This window comes from Lycium barbarum, chromosome 11 (genome assembly GCF_019175385.1).
Source record: "Lycium barbarum isolate Lr01 chromosome 11, ASM1917538v2, whole genome shotgun sequence".
Taxonomy (NCBI): Eukaryota; Viridiplantae; Streptophyta; class Magnoliopsida; order Solanales; family Solanaceae; genus Lycium; species Lycium barbarum.
Window position 1 is genome coordinate 459,959 of NC_083347.1, and position 24,959 is coordinate 484,917.

General features: G+C 34.0%; 2 protein-coding genes across 6 annotated transcripts; both read left to right on the plus strand.

Moving 5' to 3' along the window:
* Nucleotides 1-9,720: 9,720 nt before the first annotated feature.
* Nucleotides 9,721-13,076, plus strand: LOC132618384 (uncharacterized). Of its 5 annotated transcripts, none has more exons than XM_060333443.1 (6): nucleotides 9,721-9,991; nucleotides 10,941-10,999; nucleotides 12,253-12,296; nucleotides 12,444-12,554; nucleotides 12,644-12,712; nucleotides 12,855-13,076. In XM_060333443.1, exons 2-6 carry the CDS (start codon nucleotides 10,993-10,995, stop codon nucleotides 12,993-12,995), a joined length of 372 nt encoding a protein of 123 aa, XP_060189426.1. In that variant the 5' UTR covers nucleotides 9,721-9,991; nucleotides 10,941-10,992; the 3' UTR covers nucleotides 12,996-13,076. The 5 variants fall into 5 exon arrangements, with proteins under 5 accessions (XP_060189426.1, XP_060189425.1, XP_060189427.1 ...); XM_060333442.1 differs by having other exon boundaries at nucleotides 9,721-9,921; XM_060333444.1 differs by lacking the exon at nucleotides 9,721-9,991 and adding an exon at nucleotides 10,014-10,206.
* A 3,223-nt stretch (nucleotides 13,077-16,299) lies between these two features.
* On the plus strand, nucleotides 16,300-21,116 carry LOC132617071 (uncharacterized protein At4g15545-like). Its single transcript, XM_060331960.1, has 9 exons — nucleotides 16,300-16,735; nucleotides 16,836-16,904; nucleotides 18,829-18,882; nucleotides 19,131-19,194; nucleotides 19,333-19,404; nucleotides 19,490-19,744; nucleotides 20,024-20,069; nucleotides 20,150-20,228; nucleotides 20,335-21,116. The coding sequence occupies exons 1-9, from the start codon at nucleotides 16,439-16,441 to the stop codon at nucleotides 20,425-20,427; spliced, it is 1,029 nt and encodes a 342-aa protein (XP_060187943.1). The 5' UTR covers nucleotides 16,300-16,438; the 3' UTR covers nucleotides 20,428-21,116.
* Nucleotides 21,117-24,959: the final 3,843 nt, after the last annotated feature.

Sequence of the window (24,959 nt, forward strand, 5' to 3'; positions counted from 1 at the left end):
ATTTAAAACTTTATTATATTAGTGTTTGCTACGAATACGCATGGTTTTTAATATGGGGCCCACATTTTTTTTAACATTGTTTGTTTTTTAAATATGGGATTAACTTTTTTTTTTCAATATTGCTTGATTTTGTTAATATGAGGTTCACTTTTTTTTTCCGTGAGTTTGGATGTGGTGGGCTCCACTTTTTTTTTTAATATTGGATGGTGTTTAATATGTGGCTCACAATGTGGGATTCATTTTTTTTTTTTTTATATATTGCTTGATTTTGTCAATATGGGATACTATGTTCAAAACACGATTAATATAACATTGTAATTTGTGCTCTGTATTTAAAACTTTATTATATTAGTGTTTGCTACGAATACACACGGTGTTTAATATGGGGCCCACGATTTTTTTTTTTTTAATGTTGCTTGATTTTGTTAATATGGGGTTCATTTTTTTTTTCCCGTGAGTTTGGATGTGGTGGGTTCCACTCTTTTTTTTTAATACTGGATGGTGTTTAATATGGGGCCCACATTTCTTTTTAATATATATAGGGCCGACAATTTTTTTTTACAATTTTTTTTAATGGGCCTGTTTAATATGGGGCCCAATTTTTTTTATTTTTTTTTATATATACTGTTGACACCCAATTTTGTCCCGTCTCTCTTGCAAAATACCTATTTATGTTTCTAACGTTTTATGGAAAAAAAAATTTTAAAAAAAATAAATATATATATATATATATATATATTATTTTACTATAATTATTAGCCTTTTATCAAAGCCGGTGTTTCATTATTATATTGCAGTTATTAATTATTATTATTATTATCATCATTTTTTTGGCATTTTTACCAGCTTACGCACACACATCATATTTATTTTTTGCATAATTAAATAATAGTATTTTATTTTACTGTGGATTTTCCAAAAAATATTATTGCATGGCTATTATAGCATCATATAATTTCATTACCCGAGTCCTAATAAACACATATTTTTGTATTAGGCACCCTCAGTATATCGTCAATTAAAATGGGTCTTTTATTCAAATTTAAAAGCCAAACTATTTCTTACACTCAGTCCGCATTTGCGACTTATCAGATCCCAAATCAAAGTCCAATCAATTCATAAATATTTCTTAACCAGCCTATATTTTTTACCTTAATTTTTAGATCAGTCCGTATTATAATTTGCTAGCCCATTCTTTAATACCCGGTCTAAAAATTGACCCAGTCCATTTATGGACTGGGTCCGACCCATTTTTAAGAAAATAAGGGAAACCCTAAAAAGGGTTCCCCTTCATTTTCTTTTCGTCCCCGCCGCATCTCACCTCTCCCTCTCCCTCCCTCTCTCATCGTCGTCTTCTTCATCTCCGCCATACCCTGCCCTTTCTGACACCCCACCTCCTCTTGCCCCCCACGCACCCCTGACACACCCCATACCATGTCCCCAACGTTCTGATTTGTAAAAAAGGAATTCAACTTCAAAACTCGGCCCATTTTCAAACTGAGAGGAACCTAAAAATCATGATATAAATATTCACTTGTGGATCCAAAAAAGGGAGGTTTTTTTTTAGCGGCAGAAACCCCCTTTAGAGATCAAAATTGAAAACCCCAAAAACCTTTTTCTTTTTTTCAAAATATCAACTTGTTGTTCATTGTGGTAGTTCAAGATATCAAATCAAAATACTTGCATTTATCAATTTTTCGTCTATTTCGTTATTGTTGTGAATTCGAGTTTCGCAAGCTCGGATTCGACAGTTTCGAGGTTAGATCTGAAAACCTCGCACTCCAGATTCGCTGCACCCAAGAAAGGTAATTTCCCTTTCATCGTGTTTTTTTTTTTACTTGATTAGATTAATTTAATTAGGTTTAATGTTAAATTGCTGATTGGTAATCGGTAATTCTCCCTCATTTTTTTTGTAGTTTGGTTGTGGTGTTATTAATATTTTCAGTTCTGTTTCGTGTTATTATGTTTGATGTTGTGTTGGTATCATTATGCATTATTTTAGTTCGGTTATGGTCCTGTTGTGCTATCTTCAATACTATTTTAATTTATTTTTCTTTGTTTGTTGTAATATCGCTGCCTGCAGTCCTGTACTCTGTTCGTTCGATTAGAAGCATGAACTGGTGATGCTCCCTTTAAAATATAGTCTGGGGTTCAATTGCTGCCTTGATTAATTTGGCTTAACGAAATGGCTTAAAAAAAGGGAGGACTCTGTTTATATAGGGGCCTAAATGAGTTTCAAATGCAACCTTGTTGACACTAAATTTAACATAAATGTTTTATATCCTTATTCTTTCTAAATTCTAGAAATCTTGATGATTCTATGTTTAACATTCACTCTTTTTTCTGGTTTGTGGTACTTAAACTTTGTAACTATTTCTTAATCCATATGCTAAGGCCGTTTTGAGTGAAACCTTGTGGAATGCCTAAGTTTAATTCATCACACTATAGAGTGAGGTGCTGGGTGTGTGCAAGCTTTCTTCTCATTTGCATGTCAAACTTCCTGCTTGTTTATTCTAAACAATAGAGGAAAGGATATTTAGAAATGTATGATTTGATACAAAATTTGCAACCTAGATACCGTCTTGCTCTTATTGATATTCTGTGTTGAAACTTCTCTTAGGAGTCAATTGCCATGTAGGGATTTAAAAAAGGGGGTAACTGACTGAGCTGTTTTGGTGTTAACCTGTAGCATGATAAATATTTAGCACATAAGGAAATCCTTGTTTAAAGAAAGAAATGATTTTTAAGGAAAGTACCCTGATTAATAAAGTTTTTGTCTATGATAGCAACTTGTGAGACCATACATGGACTTATGAATTTATGATTCATCACAAGATTATTAAAACCAGTCTTCTTCTTTTATTAGCAGTCTTCCATGCTTCTTTCATTAGCTTGTTCCTGCCTTTTGGATCATTGTCAAAGTTTTAAGTGGGCTGCTGTATTTCTATGGAATGCTTTGTTGCCACTACTACATGCATATTCTGGAAGCCTCTGAGGATAGCGAGATATTCTTATTTGAAAATTCTTTCTTTTCCAAAACTGTTTATTTCATATGCATTCATCCATAAGAGGTCTTTTAAATTATAGTATAATTACAACATGTTAAAACCAATCCGCTTAAGTACTAGCCCGCTGAACTTTTGCCAGTTGCTTTACCTGCATAAATGCTAACATCATGTTAAAAGAAAAATCATGGAAACAGATCAGCCCCGAGGACTGCTCTATTTAGGTATGATCTACTATGTGTGATCTGTGATGATTTTGATGAACAAATGACATGGCCAGTATACATCTTTACATCTGATAGGTGTTTGTATATTGCTAGCATACTCCACTGATCCAATTCATTTACACTGTGTGTGTTTAGCCTTATTTGCCAGTTACGTACTAATCTTTTTCCTTTCGTTTTATGCATGATCATCGCATACGAGTCCGAGAGACTCGTTCTTCTCCAACATTTTATGTTGGGCTAAAAGCCCAACGACATCTCCTCCGTATCCAGTTCTGCTCGCAGCCAAGGGGAATAAAGATGGAGTTTTGGGTTAAGGCCCAAATAAAAAAGAAAACAGCATCAACAATCCTTAAAATGGGTTGAGCCCATTTAGCTCATTTCTTCTTCTATCTTGTTTTTTTTTTCTTTTCGCGTACTTAGTTTTGTATTGCATGATTAACTCTTTATTTTGTTTTATCTTCTTAACTTAGATAAACCTTAGTAGAGTCGTTGAGTTAATTTAATATAACGGGTGGTCAATTTAAAGTATCTATAATATTTATTTTGTTAAGATAGTTGATTTTCAATAACATACTTGGAGTAAAAGAAATCATGTTCTGCTACTTTAAAATATCATATTTTAAAAATATTATATTTAAAAAATATTGCAAATACGCAAATACAAACTCTAGTCTAATTTGTAAATAATTCCTCAGGTTTGAATCAATTTAGCATACTCTTAATAAGAAGTAATAAAAAGATAAAAGGAACCCATTTCTTGCTGAATCCTATTTATAAGTCTAGATTCTTCTACATCGTTATATTCCTGTAACATAGTTTAAAATCGTTTAAATCTTTTCTTAAAAGCTATTATTTATGGGCAAAATCGTTATATTCCCTACAAGTATAATCTTAAATAGCATTTTACTATATTTCATATAAATTCTCCGCCACATTTTAAGCTTTATTTAAATAGCATCTAAAGTCTTCCTTTATGCAAACTATCTTTTATAAGTTTTATTTCTAAATAGCATTTGATTTAAAGCCTTAATAACCTTTATGAGTTTTATTCTAAAATGGCATCTAAAGTTTTCTTTATACAAATTATTATCTCTTTTCTGTAAATATTACTTTAGTTAACATGATTTTCTTCTTAAAACTTTAGCAATATTCTAAGGTCATTTTCTAAAAATTTTATCCTACATTTAATTTAATTAATTAACCTAAGTTGGTCGGATAACCGTAAGTTAACGGATTCTAAAGGATGCCTAACCCCTTCCCTTTAGGATAATATAGAGCTCTTACTTAGAATCACATTGGTTAAGCAGACTATTAATTGAGGTTTAGTTTTAACTTTGCCTTAGTTAAACTCTAGGTGTCCTAATTCACCGTTAAATTAATTAGGTGGCGACTCCTTAAAACAAAATAAATAGGAATCACCAAAATGTTGTACCCTAAATCAACCCGGTTAAAATAGGGTGTGACATATACTATGTTCAAAACACGATTGATATAACATTGTAATTTGTGCTCTGTATCTAAAACTTTATTATTGTTAGACCCCGTATTTTATATGTCGAGTTATTCGCGAAAGAATCGACGTGAGATAGAAACCTCGAATTTTTAATTTCTAAACTAGAACTAATCGGTTATAAATTTTACTTAGTATAAGAATGTTGTTGGAGATTAGGAACTACTTAATTGTGGTGTTAAGTAAAAATTAGTGGCAACAATGAGCCAATATGAACATTAACGTGTCAATGTATAGAGATGACTTAAAGTCATCTAAAATAAGGCTATTATGGAAGACATACAAATATGCATTTAAATGTTGATTCATCCACTATACTTTCATTATATTGTGGACAACCAAATTGAAAAAAATAAGAGGTGAGGTTCGGCCAAGGTGGCTGAAATTGGGGGAGAAAAAGTTGAGGCATGCATTTGAATATTGAAGGTATCCATTATTTTATGAAGGCATGCATTATTTTATGAAGACATACAAGTTGGATGAGTCATTGCACATTTAAATATTGATCATTCATCCTTGTATGATTGCAATGGACAAAGGTTAGTGTATGATTCATTCACTACACATGCAATTGTCTTGTAAACAATTAAAAGGAAAGGAAAAAGAAGAGACACTCGGCCAAGGCTAGTCGAAAGTAGTAGAAAGAAACAGAATTTTAGTTCAAAGTTAATTGAGTGTTCAATGTCATGAGTGGAGCATGTGTTGTGTCCAACTTGTAGGCATCTTAGTTTAATCAAATGGATGACTAAGAGAGCTCATCTTTTCATTTCAACTTCACAACACAAAAACAGAAAAACTTAGAGACAAAAGGAGAAGCTCTCGGCCAAGAGGGCTGAAATTGAGCTCCTTGTGTGTTGACCAAAAAAATATTTCTTCAAGCATTTCAACCCTTTAGAAGGTCCCTAGAAACGTGAAGATAGTCATTGGAGCAACAAGAACCATTATCATTTCAATTCACAAACTCTAGCCAAGTTGAGAAGTCGGATTGTCAAGGTAAGATCTAACTTTCTTTTACATGTGTTAAGGGTGATGTAGATGTGTGAATATAAGTTTCATGCATGAAATGATGTGTGTTGATGTTGGAACATGATAGTAGACATGGAATTATATATGTTGATGTTAAAGTATGATTGTAACTTGGTGAACATGAATTGCATACATAAAATCATGAATGTTGATGTTGGAATGTTAATGTGGCCGTAGGGACTGTTTTAGTGGCCATGGTGGACTTATTTTCTTTAGTAATTATGGTTGATGCTATCATAGATTGCATGGTAAAAAGAATGAAAAGAATTGGAAGGTTAAAGGTGAAGTTGTGTTAGTATGAATATAAATTGAATCCATGAAATTTTGTGTGTGATGTTGAAGCATGTTGAAACCGTGTAGGGACTGTTTTGTGTGGAATATAATGAACTGATTTTACTTGATATTTTGATTGTTGTTGTCATGAGTTTTATGATGGAAATGAAGGTGTTTAATGGTTGGAGTTGGAACTAAAATCGTTTGTGAGTTGTTGTAAGGATTATAGTGATGACAATGTAGCTTAGTTGCGTATGAAGTGATGATGTACATGTTGTGTGGTTGCTGGTCATAATTCACTGAAATTGTATGAAAAGAAGACATGAAATAATGTGTAAGAATCGTATGTGGTTCGCTTAATATGTTCGTAAACGTTTGCAAGAATGCCGAGCATCTTTATGTTGTTGGTTAGGGATTGTTTTGACACGTTGTTGTTGTGATTATTGAGCTTGGAAGATTAATGATAATTAATATTATGCATTGTGTTGTATGTTGGAGGGGCTGTTATAAAGTTGTTACATGCAAACATTAAAGCTACGAACTATTTGGAATAACTTGAGAATGTAGTAGTCGTATGTGAATCGTTATTGAATGTTGTGAATGTGGGCTGTTTGGAATGTTGTGTGGGTTGTCTGGATTGGTATTGAATGTATAATTATTGATGTGGGATTGGTTGTATGTAGTTGGTTTGGCTACAAGAGAAAACGTCGTCTAAACATCTAGAAAGGAGTTACTAACGTTAGAATACGTTTTGAATCTCCCCGTAGCTTAACCGTAGTTGTTGGCGTCTTAATATAGGTTGAAGTATTATTGGGCAGCGTATACATATTGTGTGACAAATAAGCGCTAAAGGTATGTGAAGCTAAACCTTCTTTCTTTTTGGCATGATCGTTGTGAAATGAATATACGATATATATATATATATGATTCCAAAGGAATTTCTATTCCTAGAGCCACTAGGATGGCTAATGATCTTGATTCTCATAACTTACATTTTATATATATTTTGATATGTACATATGATTTCAAAGTTCCATTTTGATATAATCCGCAGGGACATCCGAAAGGTAAATGATATGACTATTATTGAATTTGCGAACGATGGTTCGTGTTGACTATTCTATTGAGTCCTTAAAAACGTTTTGAATTGCATATAGTTTCTCACTACTCTGCTCGTGCATACCTCAATATGTCTTTCACCGAGTCCCGGGCCGGGTATGTTATCGTGCACGCTTCCACTGCATTGTTCACCGAGTCCCTCACTAGAGGGCCGGGTACGGTATATATATATATATATGGTGTTATGCTGTGCTATGGTGTTATGCTGTGTTACAGAGTTATGCTGTGTTACGGAGTTATGCGGTGTTACGGAGTTATTATATTCTGGAGTATGGTGTGTTATGGCGCCAGAGACGGGGTGGCGACCATGTTCACCAAGTTCCATAATGGGGCCGGATATGATATATGATATTGATGTGCATGAGTTATGTTTCAAAAGCAAGTATTTGGTATTCTGGTTATAATACTCGTTTCCTATACTTCTTATTTCAGTTATGATCCTGTTTACTATATTTCATGCTTTACATGCTCAGTACATATCCCGTACTGACCCCCTTTCTTCGGGGGGCTGCGTTTCATGCCCGCAGGTGCAGATACTTGCTTTGGTGATCCGCCAGCTTAGGATTTCCCTTCTGCTATCTTGGAGAGTTCCGTTGTTTCAGAGCCCAGACTTTGGTATAGATCCTTTTTTATCTAAATATATGCATATGTTGTTTAAGGGTACGACGGGGCCCTGTCCCGTCATATTTCACTGTTGAAACTCTTAGAGGTCTGTGGACATATGTGTGGGTTGTGTATGGGTTCTGTTCAGCTGTGTCTATATGATGTGCTGTGGTATGATGTTCGTCTATAGTGGCAGCCTTGTCGGCTTGCACATGATATTGATATGTGATGGTAGCCTTGTCGGCTTGCTTTTATATGTATAATTATGCGATAAATCTGAGACCATGGGTTGGTCGTTATGAATTCCATATGGTGTTGTTGTGGACTGAACATGTAGCTAACGGGAGTGTATACGAGTGCCCAGTTCGGGTACTTAGTCACGGCCTACGGGGTTGGGTCGTGACAATTATATTAGTGTTTGCTAAGAATACAAAGTCTGCACTTTTTTTTTTTGACATTGTTTATTTTTTTAATATGGGATTCATTTTTTTTTATATATTGCTTGATTTTATCAATATGTGATACTATGTTCAAAACACGATTAATATAACATTGTAGTTTGTGCTCCGTATTTAAAACTTTATTATATTAGTGTTTGCTACGAATACGCACGGTATTTAATATGGGGCCCATAATTTTTTTTAACATTGTTTGTTTTTTTAATATGAGATTCACTTTTTTTTTTAATATTACTTGATTTTGTTAATATGGGGTTCACTTTTTTTTTTCCCGTGAGTTTGAATGTGGCGGGTTCCACCTTTTTTTTAATACTGGATGGTGTTTAATATAGGGCCTACATTTTTTTTAATATTAGTTGTTGTTTAATATATACGGGCCCCACAATTTTTTTTTTAATAATTTTGTTTTTTTTATGGGCCTGTTTAATATGGGGCCCAAAAATAACATTGTTTGTTTTTTTAATATGAGATTTTTTTTTTTTTTAATATTACTTGATTTTGTTAATATGGGGTTCACTTTTTTTTTTCCCGTGAGTTTGGATGTGGTGGGTTCCACCTTTTTTTTAATACTGGATGGTGTTTAATATGAGGCCTACATTTTTTTTTAATATTAGTTATTGTTTAATATATATGGGGCCCACAATTTTTTTTTTCACAATTTTTTTTTTTATGGGCCTGTTTAATATGGGGCTCAATTTTTTTTTATATGTACTATGTTCAAAACATGATTGATATAACATTGTAATATGTGTGCTCCGTATCTAAAACTTTATTATATTAGTGTTTGCTGCGAATACAAAGTCTGCACCCTTTTTTTTTTATATGTTGCTTGATTTTGTCAATATGGGATACTATGTTCAAAATACGACTAATATAACATTGTAGTTTATACTCTGTATTTAAAACTTTATTATATTAGTGTTTGCTACGAATACGCATGGTATTTAATATGGGGCCCACTTTTTTAAAAAAAATATTAATTGTTGTTTAATATATATGGGATCCACAATTTTTTAGTTTATGCTCCGTATTTAAAACTTTATTATATTAGTATTTGCTACGAATACGCATGGTGTTTAATATGGGACCCACTTTTTTTTAAAAATATTAATTGTTGTTTAATATATATGGAATCCACAATTTTTTTTTTTATGACCTGTTTAATCTAGGACCCAAATTTTTTTTTATGGGGCCCATCAACTACGACGAAAAAGGACGACCAAACTCACTCTTCTAAGTAATAGTAATACTAAATTGTAGCTCCGTCATTTGTTCTGAAATTTAGACAAAAATCCTTATTAATTTGTTTTCTAGTGTAATAATAATAAAAAGACATGGATTGAAAAGGTCTTTTCAGTTGGAATCTGGGCCCCGGGCCCAACTCTGGCCCAAACAGAAAAGGACCCCAAAACCTTTGGAGGGAAAACCCAATACAAATTCAAACCCAGACAACCCACCACAAATCATTTCCTTTTATAAACAAAAACAAAAAAACACGAAGAGACAACATCGTGGAACCATCCTCGTAGCTGACGAACATTCCTCCATTTCCAAACCCTCAAATTTTCAGAAATTAGGGTTTGGAAATTCCCAAATGCCAGAAAGCAGCAGCGCGGAAAGCAGTCGGGGCACCGGGCCGGACTTTAACCTACCCAATGAAATACTTTTCTTGGGATATTTTGGTTCAATGGGGCATTTAGGTTCGAGACTCGTCTTTCTTTCCCCAAGTTTTCTCTAATATATATAATCCAATTTTTTTTTGGGGAAAAGGTAAAATATATCTTCTACTTTTTTTTTTATTTAGCTAACTTTACCCTTTGCTAGCGAAAGTGAACACAAATACTCCTGCCATTATCAAAATTTACACCTGTACCTCCATTTGGATGCAAAACCACAAAATTAAACCCAATTTTTAGTTCCACTTAGAATTACCACTCCCTTTATTGATCCGTCCCGCCCCACCAATTAAACATAGCCCCCATCGGGTAAGAAATGCTCCGGCATAGAAAATTGGAAATTGGGTTTGATTTGGGGTTTTCCATCCAAACAGGGTATATGTGTAAAGTGTGGATATTTTTATTCACTTTTACAAATGTATGTAGGGTAAATTAGAGGGGTTATATTTGACCATTTTCCCATTTCTTTTTTGCCAAGACAACAGACAATATATATATATATATAAATCCGTTAGGACTTAGGAGGGAAGGGCTCCAATCAATTAGGTCTAAGAATTGGGATTCTCTGATAAGCTTTTGCTGCCTTCACAGGTTTTTTTTTGGCAAACTTTTGATTTGTGTGTTTATGGTTATGCTTCATTCTGCTAGACCTTTGACTTAATTAGGGCAAGAAATTCGAGGATTCTTCTTTTATAAGCTTTTCTCTGGTAGGCTCGTTTTTTTATTTTTTAGATTTGGTTGAATTGTTTCTCAGATCTGCTAAGCTAGCTTTTTGCTGTCTAATTCTTGATTTGTGGGCTAATTATGTTTCTTTATTAGTTGGAAAGGGCTAAGATTTTTGCTGCCTTCACCGGCTACTTATCTTTTTCTTCTTTGTTTTTTGATTGGCTTGCAAATTTTTATTTATTTGTTTTACTTGTTATTTATCCGTCAATTTTTTTTATTATTTAGTTTTTGGGGGGGCCAAAAGTTGACATCTTTTGAGATCACTAGGTACTCTCTTTCTTGTGGTTTGAGAGTTAAAGCTCGAACCTTTTTCGCAGGTGTTGTAGATTATTTATTCGCTAGAAGACAGACTCCTCACGATTAATCATCATGCCTAGTAAGTCTCTCTAAAGTGTAGTATGTATTGTTCATGCATGTTATGCCATCTTACTCTTAATTTTATGACTTGTGTGATAGCACCACTGATCTAGGCGATATTTTTACCCTTTCTCTAACTAGGATTCATCATCCAATTCTGTCAAGTTATTAAATTTTACCTACCTCTTTGAAGTAAATGCTTTCTGACAACCTACCTACTCTAATTGAATTAGCCATCCACTTTCACCTGACAAGTTTGGATAGCCACCTTGATTAAACATTAGAGGGCAAAAGATCAAATAAAGGTTGCATGCCACTAGAAAAGAGGAGTCGCGATGCTGCATCAGACAATGACACAGAAAACCACATGTCCAAGTTCGCTCATACTTTAGATGTTGAGTCTCTAGACATATGCTTATCCAAAACATAAATTAATAAGAAATTAGTGATTCCAGTGCAAGATTTTAGGCTAAATCCTACCTATCTTCTAAAATCTATTACTAAGTGATAATCCCAATTTGCGTGATGGTATTTCTCATTCATACTCTGTCAGCAGTGGCAAATTTAGGTAGAAAAAATGGGTCACGTGAACCCATGGTAACCCGACCAAACTCGGTATATTATGTGTACAATTCTCCAAAATATATTTAATGTTAACTCAAGGAACCCATGATCAACCGAGACTGAGTGGTGCACTATTTAAGCACTGGTTTAATTCCTTAAGGTCAAGGGATCGAACCCAACTTATTGCACTTTTGCGTCTTTTTTAATTTAAAAAAAAAAAATCGAATATGCACCCATACTCTTGAAATTCTAGATTCGCCTCTATCCATCAGTGTTTGAAAGAAGGGCCTTGACTAGAATTTACATCTTTTCCTTGTTCACATTAAAAATAGTAATGCTCAAAGCTTTGGAAGAATTAGTTGGGTTGTCATCCTGCAACTATTTTGCCAGTTGCTAGCGAACTAATACTGACAGTTTGGCTTTGGGCTCTACTACAAAATCTCAGAGAGCACCAATTCTGAATCACTAGCCCTGTATATTAGGCTTGACTCCAATGTTTGGACCTTCATTTAAACCCTTATCAGGGCTCCAGGCATGAGGCTAGTGGCCCTAGTGACCTGGATGCCTGGCTCAGGTGGGCAAGCCTAGCATGCATTTAGTTAAAAGATTAAAAAATTGGTAGTTACTGAACTTCTCTCATTCATTAGTTCTTGGTCTTTAATATTTCAACAATTCTTGGCTGTACTCATCTTGTCTTCATGATTCCAGTACTTAATCGTGTTGCCCTTGGGTTGAAGACTGGAATGACCAAGGTAAATTAATTATTTCGTATTTAGGCTGACTTCCTCTGGTTCTGAATATAAAGTTTTTAATACATCTTCGAATCATCGATTCTACTTTCAATTTAGATATGTAGACTACCAATACTTATAATATATTTTCTTTATCACTTTTTTTAGCGTGGAATTCGGAGAAACCGAGGTGAAAAGATCGTCAAAGTTGTTCGTGTCGTAAAGGATAGTAGAAGCACTGTAAATGATGATGGAAGCACTTCTTCCTTTGGTTGGCTGGTATTCCTTCACCTTTATCTGCCAATTTTATTCCTTTCTCTACAATGCCATTTGCGATTGATTTTTTTTTACCATTTTTCGTTGTTTAGATGATAATGGGTTATGCGTGGTCTGAATATGCCGAAGCTAAGGCAGAGAAGAAGGCCTTGAAGGAGGAGGTAAAGCAACAATTCTACTCTTGCCTATGTTTTGTTAGAAATTGTGCTAAAAACTTGGACGCAGCTTCTTATTATCAATTCACACAGGTCATGTTGGAAAACTCATGTTATTTTGATCTCTTAAATCTCATTATTGTGGCAGGCAAGACTGGAAACACAGAATCGTCGTGATGTTATTGATTATCCTTCCTTGTGCGGAGTCCACCCATGCTATGCACCTCCACTAAGATCCCAACTAGAAGCATCATTTATGGAAAAAGCTCAACTTCTGGATTTTGACTAATGTTGTATTATTGTATGTTGGATGATGCTAGATTAAGTTATTTTAATTTAAAACTATATACAAGTCTGATTTTTGTTGCAACGATGCTCTATGTTGATCCATCTGTTCTTTTTGGTCACCTCAATTGTTGCCTATGAGCTTAGAATTGAAGTCTTCAATTAATGTTTACCCATTTGGTCATCTTAGTAAGGCCATCACGTACTGCAATCTATCAATCGTGGTTTTTCATCACGTCTTTGGTCATTTGAGATAATGTGAAAACTCAAACGAAAATATTAGTTTGAGAACCAAGAACATCAATTTTATCTCAACCGTGCATCTCTTTTGCTGGCTCACTACTATTCTATATGTATAGCATTCTCTTTTTTTCATCGAACTATATTAACGCATAACGTGATTGTAAATTTTCTAGATCTTTGTGGGTGGTTTGTATTTGCGCCCAAGATGAAGAATAGTACGCAGTTTAACTTCCAGTTGTATTTTCTGTTTTTTTTTTTTTTTTGTAACAATCCAGTTAGAGATTTGAATTTAAACATACTGATCATAAGTCTCAAAAAAAAAAAAAAAAAAAGAGAAAAAGAATAAATATGTGTATATATATATAGTTGTAGTTCGAGCTGAAAATAAAGGAGTTTTAGTTAAATTTTCCGAATCCAAATCCGCAATCATCAATCAATTCAAAAGAGTCTCATACCTCCAACATAGACATCACCACTCGGAGACCAGTCATGTGATCTGTGTTGTAGATGGGACTGCATTTTAAAATCACACAAAGTATGTAATTAATTGTTTCATTTTATATTAGTGGGAATTAATTACGTGAAAGCTAATCAAGAAGTTTTTCACTAACCTGTATCCATCAATATTAGCTCCATATTTGTCAACGTATTGGTAAACACCCTTTCCCTGAACATCACCACCATTTTTGCTCATATATTAGAAGAGTAATTCTTGGGTCCGTGAGTCTTATCGTTTTCATGTAGCCTATAGTTTAGTAATCTTCGTGACAAAAAGAATAATGTATAAATCTAGAGATAGATATTAAATTTCATGTAGCCTATAATTTAGTAATCTTCGTGACAAAAAGAATAATGTATAAATCTAGATATAAATCTGATTCAGACCGAAACCCTAAAATTTCAGATTTCAGATTGGCAAAACTTTATGATGACAGAGAGACTCATGTACAAACTCGTATTGCTGGCACAATGTATAAATCTAGGTATAAATCTGCTTGATTCAGACCTAAACCCTTAAATTTCAGATTGGCAAAACTTTATGATGACAGAGAGACTCATATACAAACTCGTGCTGCAGGCACAATGTAAGATCCTCAAAATTGAAGATGTCTCATATTCTTTCACTCCTTTGCTAGAGTTTTGTTTCATGAAACTCGTTAATATTTTCTTGTAGAAGGTATCTCGCACCTGAATATGACAGAGAAGGCTGATGTGTTTGACTTCGGAGTTGTAGCTCTAGAGATTGTCAGTGGTAGACCAAACTCTGACACAAGCTTAGAAGAAGACAAGATATACCTTCTTGAGTGGGTAAAGTCCTTTCCTTCTTTGCTTGTAGTAAAGCATTAGAACAATGAAACTTTTTCCTTTTCTTTTGGGGGTCTCTGTTGTATCATTTTACGTTAGCAACGGATATGTTCGCTCTTGTGTTGTATGAAATACAAGCAAGGAAACTGCTTACTAATAAGTTCATTTAAATGTTCGAAATAGAGCTCATTTCATGATAATTGTACTTTCCATGGATGGCTGTGATAATGTAATAATAAGCACATGCTTTGTGAGTTTACACAGGCACGGGAAGATATGTCTATTTTGTTAATGATTCATATTTGTATTGTTAATGAATCATACAATTTTCATTATGTTCCAAAAAATGTTTTCCGATTTTCTTAGGTTCCATTGGTCAAAATTTTTGAAAAACATTTTCTCTAGGAAAATAAATTACTCAAAAGGGAGGAAAATGACTTTCCTGATGGAAGTAAGGAAACCAAGTTCCACAAGTGGCATTTCACATCGATTGTCTTCTCCTCACCCTTGAACGCACCTCCTCTTCACCCCCGCCTCTACCCCCAACCACCCCACCCCCTACCCCCACCACCCCTACCCACTTCCACCATCCATAGTATTTGTCAATATTATATACAAATGCCCTTAGGATAATATTTTTCTTACGTGCGAAAACAAAAAAATAAGTTAAAAAATCACTTATTTTCATGAAAAACATTTTCACAGTACCGAGCACACCCAAAATTACTAATAATGTCTGCAGACACTTTTGGATTATAAGCTTTCTTCATTTTACCTCTTTTCAGAGTATACTTCCTCATCTGAAATTTGTGTCAGCTGGTCGTGATTTTTCACGTTATCATCCTGATTAATAGGAATCAACTCAGAATGTAATATTCTACGGCTTTCTTCATTATGTTCTTGCAAACAACAATGTTTGCAATACTTTGTCATGTACTCATATTAATGTTAATCCATAACTGGTATGCGCTCTTGGCATGAACAATTGAGCAAATACAACACATGGAGCGAGGAAACTAGTCAAAGACCAACAATAGCAACGGTTAAGGATTAGTTGCTTATGAATAATAATAATAATAATAATAATAATAATAATAATAATAATAATAATAATAATAACTAATGTGAATGATTGCATCCCTTCAAATAAATTTGATAATTTTTTATAAGACCTAAGGGTTGTGAACTCTTGGAAACAGTTAAATAAAAGCTGCACAGAACTTAAAGCAAAGAAAAGAAGGGCCATAAATCCATAATAAGGTAATGCATGGTTGCCATTAAAATTTAAAATAAATCGCCAAGATAGATAATCACTATTTTCAGAGATAATGGTCAAAAACACATCTGAACTATCATTTTTTTTTATAAGTTTTCTACCTGTGCGAGTTTCCCAACCTGAACTATCACCAATTATTTGTCAAAACACACCTCAATTATTAGTTGTTCACTTTTTCTACATGAACTATCACCAACTACTTGTCAAAATAAAAATAAATGGAAAAAACTAATTTAAGATGAGTTATCATAGACACTCACGTCAAAAAGAAGAAAAACGACACAAATCCAGATACATGGGTCGAGCCACGGGCTGAGGCTAATTACGTAAGCCTCTACATTAACTTAAAAAATGATACAAAGACATGGATTGAAAAGGTCTTTTCAGCTGGAATCTGGGCCAACTCGGGCCCAAACAGAAAAGGACCCCAAAACCTTTGGAGGGAAAACCCAATACAAATTCAAACCCATACAGGTACAACCCACCACAAATCATTTCCTTTTACAAACAAAAAACAAAAAAACACGAAGAGACAACATCGTGGAACAATCCTCGTAGCTGACGAACATTCCTCCATTTCCAAACCCTCAAATTTTCAGAAATTAGGGTTTGGAAATTCCCAAATGTCAGAAAGCAGCAGCACAGAAAGCAGTCGGGGCACCGGGCCGGACTTTAACCTACCCGATGAAATACTTTCAGTTATCCCAACAGACCCATACGACCAATTGGACCTTGCCCGCAAAATCACATCTATGGCCATCGCTTCTCGGGTCACAAATCTAGAGTCCGAAATGGGTAGGCTCCGACAAAAGCTTAACGACAAAGATCGTGTCATCCTTAATCTTGAGGATAAGGTTTCTCAGCTTGAACAAGCGTGTCACGCGACTGAATTGCGATTGAACATCACTCTCCAAGATAATGTATTATTAAGCTTTTGCTTTTCGTTTTCATTTAAAGGGGATTAGTAAAAAGATTGATTTTTTATTTGTTGCTTTTTTCTTTCTTTTTGGGAATGAAAAGATGAAACTGTCGAAGGAGAGAGATAATTTGGCTTTTACAGCAAAGAAGCTTGGTCGTGACTTAGCAAAGGTTATATTTTTATTCTATTTTTCCTTTCCTTCTTGAATTTTATCTGTTTATGCTATAACCTTTCTTAGCTTTGTCTATTCTATTTTAATTTTATGGGGTTACTTTCAATTACTGATTTAGATGATTAATTCACCAGCAGGCCAAGTGAAATGGGTAGTCTGTGTTATTGTAATCATAAAGTTAGTCTTACTAGGTTGAAATCAACGAGAACTAGTTAATACTCCCTCCGTCCCAATTTATTTGATATAGTTTGACTAAGCACGGAGTTTAATAAAGAAAGGAAGACTTTTGAAACTTGTGGTCTAAAATAAGTCATAGATATTTGTGTGCCTGTAAATCATTTCATTAGGGTAAAAGGGGAAGTTTTCAGTTAAATTGTTTCTAAATATAGAAATGTATCATATTTTCAAAAATATAGAAATGTATCATTGTTTTTTAGACAGAATAAAAAGGAAGGTGTATCACATAACTTGGTACAGAGGAAGTATTACTTATAATGACCATCATAAAAATCTTGAAGGAAAAAAAGCACCATCTTTATATTTGTGGATATGTCTGGGATTGCAATGACACTGAACTTTTACTACTTGCTTAGCTGATTTGAGAAAATCATGCAATTTCACCATCATCATCCTTTTGTTCTTAGTGCCAAATTATAATTGAAAAGGCTCTAATTCGCATTCTATACATACTTCTCATTTATCCTTCTGAGCCTCCTGGAAATGACCATTTGCACTAAACTAAATGCTTTTGACTAAGCACGGAGTTTAATAAAGAAAGGAAGACTTTTGAAACTTGTGGTCTAAAATAAGTCATAGATATTTGTGTGCCTGTAAATCATTTCATTAGGGTAAAAGGGGAAGTTTTCAGTTAAATTGTTTCTAAATATAGAAATGTATCATATTTTCAAAAATATAGAAATGTATCATTGTTTTTTAGACAGAATAAAAAGGAAGGTGTATCACATAACTTGGTACAGAGGAAGTATTACTTATAATGACCATCATAAAAATCTTGAAGGAAAAAAAGCACCATCTTTATATTTGTGGATATGTCTGGGATTGCAATGACACTGAACTTTTACTACTTGCTTAGCTGATTTGAGAAAATCATGCAATTTCACCATCATCATCCTTTTGTTCTTAGTGCCAAATTATAATTGAAAAGGCTCTAATTCGCATTCTATACATACTTCTCATTTATCCTTCTGAGCCTCCTGGAAATGACCATTTGCACTAAACTAAATGCTTGATTACATGTCTACCATCACACATTTTGGTCTAACATATTCTTGGTGTCGATTTATAAACCCGAGATAACTTTGGGGGGGGGGGGGTGTGGAGGAGGGGAGGAATCTATGCTTCATCTTGTTCTTGGGCAACCTTCAGCAATTGGATTGGTTCGCTCTTGTGTTGTATGAAATACAAGCAAGGAAACTGCTTACTAATAAGTTCATTTAAATGTTCGAAATAGAGCTCATTTCATGATAATTGTACTTTCCATGGATGGCTGTGATAATGTAATAATAAGCACATGCTTTGTGAGTTTACACAGGCACGGGAAGAATCCTTTCCCTTTATTTCAGCTAAAATTGTTATTAACACTTGCTAACTACTGCCAGCGATTGTGAAGTGTTCCCTATATAGGCATACATAGTACTCCTAATTGAATCACGTTTGCTATCTGATATTTGCTAAATTACTACGTGTTATGTTAACTTCCAAGAAAATAGAAAAAAGAACCGAGACTTATCTTTTCTGCTTTATATGCTTTTGGTTCCTTCACAGTGCTTTTTTCCTGGTATTGGATAGTATTCTTGTCATCCTTTTGAGGAAAGAATATTGAACGTGGAAAATCATAAGCACTGTTCATCTGCTATTTTCATTTCAACTGCATAAACTTACTTCCTTTTTTGTTGAAACAGTTGGAGACCTTTAAAAGGCAATTGGTGCAGTCTTTGAGTGATGAGGACTCATCTGTAAGATTACATAGTATTCATTTTTTGGCATTTCTTTTGATAATATCATTGAGAGGGTAACCAGAACTAGTAAAAAGAAAATTTGGGTATTATCTTTAAAATAAACAGGAATGAACTTGATTTTCATTTGACTTGTAGGACAGTTCAAGCACTTGAGGCTCAATCTTTTCTTTTTAGAAGTTTTGTTTCCCTTTAAGATCTTCCTATTTTCTTTATCGACTATGGTGACCTTTTTTCTACCATGGCAGCAAGCCGAAACTGTTGATATTGGGACTTATGATCAATCTGTTCACAAGTCATATCCTGTAAAAGGTAACTTCAAGGTTGACTTTATTAGTCCTTCCTTGAATTTTCTTTGCTTTTCATGTTCAGGATATTATGTAACTTTAGCTGCTTTGAGCTATGGAGATCTCATGTTCTGAATTTGGTCTTCATAATTCTATCTTGCAGCGGAGGTGAATGGCTACACAGTGCATCATTCGTTCAGTGGGTCTATGGACGGCAGAGGAAGTAATGGCGATGGTATTTGATTCTACACTTTCCTTACATGATAATATTAGAATATAGTGAAAGCTGTTTAATTGTTATTCTTTTTTCTTGGATCCAGCCTCAAAGCAAGCTTTGCAAAGATTTTCCAGTCCTTACATAACACCACGGCTTACTCCAACTGACACACCAAAAATAACTTCCGCCAGTGTATCCCCGAGAAGATATTCTGCTGCAGTATCTCCTCAGACGACATCTGGCAGCAACTCTCCAACAATCCCGCAATTTCAACGCCGAGTTTCAATGTCATCATTCTATCCTTCGAGTCAACAGTCCTCAGCAGCTAACTCTCCTCCAAGGGCACGGCCAAAACCAGGTTTGCAAGAGCTGTTCTTTTTTCTTTCCAAATTTCCTTGTATAAGCTATGCAAGTGTTACTGCTTTAGCTCTGCACTTCTGTCGTTGCACACATATGTAGTCATTCTTCATGTGAGATGCAAACTTGTGTTGCGTCTAATATTTACACGATTCTGTTTACATGTAAGAATGATTCTATATGTGCGTAACGACATGTTCGGCTGCCTTTTCTAGCTAATATCGTTTCCATTTGGACAAATTATTGTATTATTGATTAGTTCATGTGTGTGAATTGTAAGCTCAAACTCCTCGAGCAGATGGAAAGGAGTTCTTCCGTCAAGCCAGGTATCTAATTTTTGACTTTGTTCTGTTTAATTTTTCGAGTAAAAGATCTTTCACCTGATGATCATCATGTGTTGATTCAGGAGTCGTCTGTCATATGAGCAGTTCAGTGCGTTTCTGGCAAACATAAAGGAATTAAATGCTCAAAAGCAATCTCGTGAGGTGATAAATATAATATATTGGAATACCCTATGATCACCTTGTACTTGTTTAGTTTAATTTCTAAATGCTTTTATGCTTTTCCTTTTTGCTCATTTTAATATTTCAGGAAACTCTGAAAAAGGCAGAAGAGATTTTTGGAACGGATAACAAAGATCTCTACCTATCATTCCAAGGGATGCTTAACCGCGGTGTTCGTTAAAAGTACAGAAAACCTTGGTTTTTATTTCCCATCTTATGGTAGCTTAAAATTTAACAGAAGTCTTGCCTTAGTGGCTGTTGTTTTGCATGTGTCTAAAGTTGAGCTGAAGGCATTTGAAACTCTCGAGCTATGGTGCAACTTGATGTGCAGGATTGCTAAACATCAGCTGAGAAATATTTTGTGCTGCAACCTTCTAGAAATTCAAAACAATTGGGATTGGTGCAGATTATGCTAGCTGATGAGTCAATGATCTCAAGTTTAATTTTTTATACTAGTTCTTGGATGCATGCTGTAAATTATTCCCTTCTTTTTCTCTCATTTCAGTTTTTCATTTTGGATATTTACCATTACGTGTGGCACATCTGACAGGAGCGAGTGGTGCCAGCAGATGGAAGTTGAATCAACTTGTGAGTTGGATTTCCTTCTGTTGATGCTCTCTCTCTTTCATTTGCACGCGTATTGGTATGTATTTGTTCTGCTACTTAACTTTCAGCAGCTAGCAACTCCCTTCTCTGGAGAAATGACTATCTGCAGTTATTGCACATGACTGATATCATCCGAACTTTAATATGTAAGTTGAAGGGTATGCTATTGATGTTTAGCATCCAGAACTAGCAAACCAAAACTCTGATTGTTGTAGTTGTATCTACTGTAAGAATCTAATACAACGCACTATCAGTTTAGAAGTATGTGATTGAATGGCAGGATCTCTTTTCATATCTGAACTTTTATGGTTGGTTGGTACTTCTCAAATTTTTTCTCCTCACTTTCGTCGAATGAAATAACTACAGCAAACACAAAATATTGAAGTTAAAAAATAATTCAATCCCAAGCTTAGTGAAATGAAAAAGTTAACATAGTTGCATGTGGCTAGAAAAGCAGTCTATCCTACTTTTTCACAATAGGATAATCATGCCTTGATAATAGCGTGCAAAGAATTGGAACATGTAGATCAAAGTTTGGACCAATCGAAGAACCAAAGAATCTCAGATTCTCAATATTGCTTTACTAAGGAAAACAAAAGCTCGTGCCATGTTGAACAAGAATACTGCTGTACGATTTCTGTTGATCGTCTTTACCAAAAGAAAGGTGGTACTTTTTTAAGATCACTTTTAAATCAATGGATAACCCAAAATCTGCAGCGATCTTATAAATACAAGCTTTCTTCCTTTTTTATTGTTCAAAGAATGAAAGGAATAAAGACATGTACTCCATCAATAAGCAATGATAGGACTATTGACTTGGCCCAGTAAGCAGGACTAAGGTCTGAATTCTATAATATAGCGCAGATTGATTGGCGACGCAAAGAGCTTTAATTGGATAAATAAGAGGAACATGTTCCTAAGTCATAAAAGAAAGAAAAAATTTATTTTCTGTGATCTGGGATTGATGCGCTGCCTAGTATTCATCATTTACGGCTGAAGGAGGGACAAAAGCTTGTCAAAGAGTCAAATCGAAAGGGATCAAATCCTTGTGGGTCGGCTAGTTCTCTTGAGCTAAGATTGAATGGCACTTGTAGTTTGAAGTACATGATTGCATGATTAATGAATATCGAAAATATTTTTACGAGAATGAATTATACAAAGAGCATATATATGGCTAGGCAATTTGGAGCATAACTGGTCCCAATTCTCAACTTGTTCAAATTGAGACTCGTCTTCATTTTGTCTATAGGATATGGTTAGTCCTTAAATCCTAGCACCTGATACTTGGACCTTTTCACTTTTGGTATCGGAATTTTTTTACTGTATGCTTTTTGCGGAAAATAGACTGGTAAAGAGAGAAACATTTTTCCTCTCTTGTTTATTTTGTTTTCTATTTTGCTAATTTTTTGTTATTGGGAACAGATTCTTATATCCATGTTGATGCCTTTCTAAGATTACATACACATGTTATTGTTCCCCTTTAACTATTTGAGTGTTAGTATTACATACATTAAATAACAACTGTTTTCCTACATCTTCATTTTACAGAGAGAACCCTATAACTAATTGTCCAAATCCGACAACACATAGAGATGACTTAGGCCTCATTTGTTTATATCTGATGATAATAGTCCGGTTTTTAATTATTCAGCTCTCAATCGTTAAGTATGTTTCTGAATTTCAATTCTTCAAATCTCAATTAATAAGTGCTTTTCTTTTTTACATTCTATTTTACAACCACTTAATGAAGGAATACATTTAAATGGTTAAGAATTTCTATACAGATGACGTTTCATCCCTGTTTCATCATTTTATTGCTAATCGCCGCCTCCGTCACTAGCCATTATCAACAACCACCACTCTCACGAGAAACAACCGTCGCCGCTGCCAATCACCACAATTAGTTACCATTACTAGCGATCATATACAATCATCATTACCAACACTCAAGAAAGTACAGAAATGGCAACAACTCTTTGGCAACAAAAATATTGTTGGCAAAATTCAATATTTGGCAATAACTTAGTTTTATTGTTGGCATATATGACGAAACTTTTAAAAATGAACTTTTTTTGCTGCCAAACAATTCAATTTTGTTGTCATACATTGACTATTCTTGCAAAAAATACTTTTGGCAACAACAAAAATGTTGTTGCACCTTGTTGCAATAACAACCGATGGGAAAAGTTTATGCAACAAAAAAAAAATGTTGTTGCCAAAAGTATTTTTTGCAACAATAGTCAATACTATGGCAACAAAAAAATTGGCAAATATCTTCTTTCTTGTAGTGCAACCACCATTATCACAACAACCACCACCATCAACTACCACTATATGTATATATAGCTAACTATCGATATCAATCATTGCCACACCATTAATTGTCACTATCATTCACCACAATTATCACCATCTTTCACCACAACTAATATCAGCATATACAAATATTAAGATGTTGTATTAAGATTTGAAATGGTCCTAATTATTCATTATTTAGATTTTAATACATCTTAATGTCCAATCGTGTCTTTAATTAGATTCATACATCTTAATCTTAATATATACATTTTAATATTCAAATGTATATTCTGATTCGGAAGTCTTAATTTAAAATAACCAAATGAGAACTTAGTTCAGATTAGGTGAATGCTCCTATGTAAAAAGAGGAAATGAACACCAAAGTCATGAACATGTACAGTATTAAATCGAATGATAGTAACCAAAATCAAAAGAAAGGCATATAAAAAAGAAGTTTGTGCATGATGATAGGTATATATTGTACGTTCATAAATCTTGGTCTAGACCCACGTGTTAGATTCTAAGGCTATAGAATAGGTCAGATCTTTCACTAGTTAGAAGCAAAATTAGTGCTAAGTTTTTCAACAGCATCAGAATAGTAACCACATGAGCCCCTCTTGTTTGGTCTTCACCTTTCTGTTTCTTCAGTTGCCCAAGGATTCCTTTTCAACACTAACTATATGGTATTTTACTTTGGTGTTCCATCATCATCACTAACACATTTGCCCTAGCTGGCCACCCGCTTTCAATTTTTTTTTTTAATTGACCACCTTTTGTACAATAACAAATTGATACCTTAATGGAATTTTTATGCAGCTTATATATATGTTGCTTATTAACACAAAGCTTTAATGAGACACTTCGAATTATAACTATACACAACATGCTTCAAACAAGAAGAACTATTTACTATTCGTGAATAATTTATAAATAGCATAAAATTGGAAGAAAATGAAAATTTGGTAGATATGAGAAGAATCTTTTTCTTTTTCTCCCATGGATAAAAGGTTATACCCCACTATTTGCATTAGCTAGTACTGTAGCAAAACATGAATGTATTCAAATCAATGTCACTATAATAATTAAGCTGTGTTTGGGGATAATATTATATGGAACCCTTTGAACCATAAACGCATCAAATAGAATCATGGACGTGAATATGTTTAAATTAGAAGCCGTATTAGAAGGTAATAAAAGTTATATCTATGCATGCATGCATGCTACAATTTGTAGGTCAGAAATTAGATTAGACAATAGCTTTATAGTAATATGTGAATGAAAATCTAAGCCATTCTTATTTTGTCCCTTTTGAATTTTAAATTTCTTCAGGAAAATTAAATTGTTGAGATGTGTGACTATCTTATTTAAAAACTTAATTGTTAGAGAGAGCATAATTTTATTTATTTAATTATGTATTCACTAGAAGCAAATGAGGAAGTAAATCGTTCTTTATATAGAAAGTTCATTTAGTTAGCAGAGACCTACTATGTGTTATACCCTATAAATCATAAACTAAAAATGGAAAACGTCGGCTAGCATAATTCATAAACAAAACTTATATATCATTCAGATATGTCAAGCTGAGACGTGGTACATATAATTAGGAATAAACAAATAAAAAAATTGGAAAGTAGAAGAAGAAAAAAGATAATTTTGCCGCCACAACCTCACTAGTGAGTTCTGCTGCTGCTCAAAAGTACTTTTAATTCTTGGCCAAACTCCACAAATTTTTTAAAAAATTGGGGAATAAAATATTTTCGACTTCCCAAAAACTTGATCAAACATAATATAAATCATAAACTAAAATTG

Excerpts from the sequence above, each read along its gene's own strand:
- LOC132618384 (XM_060333443.1), top strand. Across the intron at positions 12,297-12,443 it reads TGAAGACTGGAATGACCAAG|CGTGGAATTCGGAGAAACCG; the intron begins GTAAATTAATTA and ends CACTTTTTTTAG. Across the intron at positions 12,555-12,643 it reads CTTCTTCCTTTGGTTGGCTG|ATGATAATGGGTTATGCGTG; the intron begins GTATTCCTTCAC and ends TTCGTTGTTTAG.
- LOC132617071 (XM_060331960.1), top strand. The coding sequence starts at position 16,439 with ATGTCAGAAAGCAGCAGCACAGAAAGCAGTCGGGGCACCGGGCCGGAC. Across the intron at positions 19,195-19,332 it reads CAAGTCATATCCTGTAAAAG|CGGAGGTGAATGGCTACACA; the intron begins GTAACTTCAAGG and ends TCTATCTTGCAG. Across the intron at positions 20,070-20,149 it reads GAGTTCTTCCGTCAAGCCAG|GAGTCGTCTGTCATATGAGC; the intron begins GTATCTAATTTT and ends GTGTTGATTCAG.